The sequence below is a fragment of the Penaeus monodon genome, chromosome 35 (assembly GCF_015228065.2).
Source record: "Penaeus monodon isolate SGIC_2016 chromosome 35, NSTDA_Pmon_1, whole genome shotgun sequence".
Taxonomy (NCBI): Eukaryota; Metazoa; Arthropoda; class Malacostraca; order Decapoda; family Penaeidae; genus Penaeus; species Penaeus monodon.
The window spans coordinates 3,535,124-3,540,123 of NC_051420.1; the positions used below are offsets into that span (position 1 = coordinate 3,535,124).

At 42.9% G+C, this 5,000-nt stretch overlaps 1 protein-coding gene across 1 annotated transcript in view; it reads left to right on the forward strand.

Moving 5' to 3' along the window:
• LOC119595182 (serine protease 33-like) overlaps positions 1-5,000 on the forward strand; it is a 30,928-nt gene that overhangs the window by 12,505 nt on the left and 13,423 nt on the right. Inside the window, exon 6 of the mRNA XM_037944351.1 lies at positions 791-923. Within this exon, the coding sequence (XP_037800279.1) occupies positions 791-923 (133 nt within the window). The remainder of the gene's footprint in view (positions 1-790; positions 924-5,000) is intronic.

Below are 5,000 nucleotides of genomic sequence, written 5' to 3' on the forward strand. Positions count from 1 at the left end.
TATTATCATTGTTTATAGGTCGTTCTGTTTTATTGTTTTATCTCTTTTTCCCTTTTTTTTATTATATATATATTTTTTTTTCATTTTGTTTTTCTTTAATTGACCATTTATTCGTATTTTGCTTCTTCTTTTGTTATTTATATCTTCTTTCACTCATTTCTTTATTTCTTTCACCTTTTTTATTTTATCTAATTAAGTAATTTTATTTAATCAATCTCTTTATTCATATAAATTTATTTATTTCTCGTGTTTACACTTATCCATTTTTATTTCTTCTTATATAATCATTATTCTTTACTATTTATCCATTATTTCACATATCTCTTTATTCTTAACCTATTTATCTATTAATTTCCCAATTCTTAACTTATTTTCCGTTCGTATCCCTTATTTTCCATTCGTATCCCGTATTTTCCATTCGTATCCCTATTTTCCGTTCGTATCCCATATTTTCCATTCGTATCCCCATATTTTCCATTCGTATCCCATATTTTCCATTCGTATCCCATATTTTCCATTCGTATCCCTTATTTTCCATTCGTATCCCATATTTTCCGTTCGTATCCCTTATTTTCCATTCGTACCCCATATTTTCCATTCGTACCCCATATTTTCCATTCGTATCCCTTATTTTCCATTCGTATCCCTTATTTTCCATTCGTACCCCATATTTTCCATTCATACCCCTTATTTTCCTCTCGTACCCCCTATTTTCCTCTCGTATCCCCTTATTTTCCGTTCGTAACCCATATTTCCGTCCGTATCCCTACACCTTCTGCGCTCTCCTCAGACAAGGGCGGGCGCTGTGGATGGCGAGGCTGGGCGCCGTCAGGATCTCCTCGCAGGCGCCGTGGGTGCAGGAGAGACTCATCGTAGGCATGGTCAAGTCTCCTGTAGAAGGCAGTCAGATCGTCCTCATTAAGGTAAGGGAATAAAAGGAGGTTTTAGGTTTATGGGTTTAGGGTTTTTTTCTGCGTGTTTTTTTTTTTTTGTGTGTGTGTGTGTGTGTGTGTGTGTGTGTGTGTGTGTGTGTGTGTGTGTGTGTGTGTGTGTGTGTGTGTGTGTGTGTGTGTGTGTGTGCGTGTGTGTGTCTTACTCTCGTTCTCTCTCGCTCTCTCGTTCTGGCTCTTTCTCTTTCTCTCTTTCTCGTTCGATCTTTCTCGCGTTCTCGATCTTTCTCTCTCGATCATTCTCTCTCGATCTTTCTCTCGTTTTCTCTCTTTCTCTCTCTCGATCTTTCTCTCGTTTTCTCTCTTTCTCTCTCACTTTCTTCCCTTCCTCACACACATAAACTCATATACAGGTAGACCTCCATCACTCCCTCAACCTTCCACCCGCCTTATCTCCTCCCTCACCTCCTCCCTCACCTTCACCCTCACTCCCTCCCACCTCCATCCCTCCCCTCCTTCCCTCCTTCCCTCCCTCCCTCCATCCCTACCTCCTCCCCCACCTCTCTCCCTCCCTCCTCCCTCCTTCCATCCATCCCTCCCATCTCCCTCCCTCCCTCCCTCCTACCTCCCCCCTCCCTCCCCTCCCCTCCCTCCCAAACCCATTTCCCACCTTAAGGAAATGTCGTTATTTCCTGGAGAGTCGCTAGCGTTCACCTGCAGTGAGTCGGGACTACGCGCGTGCACATTATCTCCCGACTTTAAACCGCCCCGCACTTATTAAAAAACATTTGTAACAATTTTCATGAATTTTTCATTTCCTTTGGACTGATGATGATGTGGGGGGGGGGGGGGGTGATTTTTTTTTTTTTTTTTTTTTTTTTTTTTTGGGTGGGGAGGTGGGGGGGGGTGGGGGAGGGAGGGAGGGAGTAGGGGTTGGAGGGGGAAGGGGGGAGGGGTAGGGGAGAGGGTGGGAGAGGGAGGAAGGGGAGGGGGAGTGAGAAGGGTTTAGGGAGGGGGGGAGTTGGGGGAAGGGAAGGGGGGGGATCGAAGGTGAGGAGAGGAAGGGGAAGAAGAGGAGAAGGAAGGGTAAGAGGAGGGGGAACGGGGAAGGGGGGAGGGGGAACGGGGAAGGGGGGAGGGGGTAAAGGGAAGGGGGGGTGTGGGGGGGGTGATAGAGCGTAAATACATGATATGTGTTTCTGCGTATGGACGTGTGTGTGTGTAGGTGAGCGTATGTATATAGGATTATGGGATACAGACAACTACCGAATGTTCGTCAGGCAACGAAATGTCGGGTAGAAGCTTGATTTTTCTCTGCTTTTAATTTGTATTTTTTTTTTTTTTTTTTTTTGGTTGTTGTTGTTGGCTCTTTCTCTCTCTACTTATCTTATTGTTCTCTCTCTCTCTCTCTCTCTCTCTCTCTCTCTCTCTCTCTCTCTCTCTCTCTCTCTCTCTCTCTCTCTCTCTCTCTCTCTCTCTCCTTTCTCTTTCCCCTCTCTCCTTTCTTCTTCTCTCTCTCTCTCACTCTTCTCTTTCTCACTCTCTCTCTCTTTCTCTTTCTCTTTCTCTTTCTCACTCTCTCTCTCTCTCTCTCTCTCTCTCTCTCTCTCTCTCTCTCTCTCTCTCTCTCTCTCTCTCTCTCTCTCTCTCTCTTTCTCGCTATCCCTCCCTCTTTCTCTCTCCCTCACTGCAAAATGTGCAAGGCGCCTAAGTCGCATAATCTTATACATTACTTACTTTGTTGCTCGAAAACTGCATCCTGTAGATCAAACAGCACTGTCCAGTGACCAGCACTTATTGACTACATTAATTTTATTATAGACATTGGTCTTGTCTTTTGATGTAATTAGTGATATAAAAGTTTTTCTTACTAACTAGATGATATGTTAACAGTGTAAGCACAATGGCACAGACCTTCATGCATGTGTAAAATATGTTTGATTGACAGCCCTATATAAAAAGAGAAGTATAGCCAGTTTGGATAGATGCTATAGCGTCTTGGCTTTTGGTAGGGCATGTACACTGTTCGTTAAATAATTTTTTATCAAATCAAATTTTAAAAATCTCTCTGTCTGTGCGTCTTCGTCTCTCTCTCTCTCTCTCTCTCTCTCTCTCTCTCTCTCTCTCTCTCTCTCTCTCTCTCTCTCTCTCTCTCTCTCTTTCTCTCTCCTCTCTTTCTCTTCACACACACACACACACACACACACACACACACACACACACACACACACACACACACACACACACACACACACACACACACACACACACACACACACGCTGATTAGCCTAGTCTTGCTCCGTAACCTACAAGTTTACGCCAATATGCCCTTCAATACCTTGCAACTTCCGGTTTGTAAACTTCGGAGGGCAGCCTAACTTTATGCCATGACAGTATATAGCACGGGAGGCTGGCAACGTTGCAACATGACAATCGCTTTAGGGACTGGCAGCGTTGCAACATGGCAGTCGCTTTTAGGGACTAACATCGTTGCAACATGATTATCGCTTTCGTCATGCCAATTGCAGAAGATTAGGAGAAGGCTTATGGCAAGGTATGGCAACGGCACGGTGGGGGGGGAGGTGATATGACCATAACGTGAGACGGAAATAAATGTCGCGTCTTCGGAAAATTGGCAGGAGTGTGATTTTTTTTTTTTTTTTTACCGCGTTTTTTTTTTCTTTTGTTTTTTCCTTTTTTCTTTCTTTTGTTTTTTCTTGAGTTTAGGATGATGATAATAATGATGATGATGGTGATGAGAGTGAGGATAATGATGATGAAGAGAATGGACATGATGATGATAGCGATGAGGATAAAGATGATGATGATGATGATGATGATGATGATGATGATGATGACGAAAATTATGATTTTAATTAGGGGGGGGAGGGTGATAAGGATGGAATATGATGATAATGATGTTGATGATAATAAAGATGATGATGATGAATATAAGAATGATGAATAAGATGAAAAGGGCGATAAAGATGATGATAATGATGATACGAAGGAAAATGATAACCATGATGATGAATTTAATGAGGATTAGGAGAATAATGACAATAATGATAATGAGAAGCAGAAAAAGGATGATAGTGATGCTAATGATAAAGATGATGAAATGTAAAACAAAATGAATTAAGTACTGTTCTTTCCCCCTTTGTATTTATTTTTAAAAATTGAAAAAAAAATAATAATACGTATAATTTACATACGAACTGCTTATATGATTACGCTATATATACTTTCCACCGAACTGTTGAGCAAATTCCCGATCGTTTTTTTTTTTAAGTAAATTGCTTTTATTATACGTTCCCTTCCCCTATCAGAGATAAAAATTAAATTATGTAGTGTAATATTTGGCACGAATACCTCTTTTTCGGTATGGGAGGGAGGGAAGGAAGGAGGGAAGGAGGGGAGGGAAGAGAAGGAGGGGAGGGAGGGAGGAGGGAGGGAGGGAGGAAGAGAAGGAGGGAGATATGGAATGAGAAGGAGGGAGAGAGGGAGACAGGGAAGGAAGGAGATAAAGAGGGAGAAAGGGGTGGGGAAAGGGAGGGAGGGAGGAAAGAGAGAGAGAGAGAAGGGAGGGAGAAGGAGACAAAAACAGAATGACAGACAAACAGATACAGACATAGTCACAGAGATACCGATACACAGTACAGAGAGAGAGAGAGAGAGAGACAGAGACAGAGACAGAGACAGAGACAGAGACAGAGAAAGAGACAGAGACAGAGACAGACAGACAGACAGACAGAAAACAGAGACAGAGAGAAGCAGTCCCCCGAAGTCAGAGCGAAATAGCAGGAGATCCCCCCAAATGGCTAAGCGCGGAAGGATATTAACTATGACCCCTCTACATAATGGTTTTAAAGCCCATGGAACAACGGGGGGAAAAAAACGCTAAACCCTCCAGCTGGTTTCACTTTATGGTGCGTTACTCAGCTGGCTCGAGAAGAACAGCGGGTCGGGATGGAGCCAGCTGGGAGAGGCTAAAACGCTACAGACTTTACAGGTGTTTCTTATGACGTTGCTATAGGCTATAGGGTTTCGATCATCAGATGTGGCGTGTTTTTTTTTTTTTAAGCAAGGTTGTGGTGGAATATAGATCA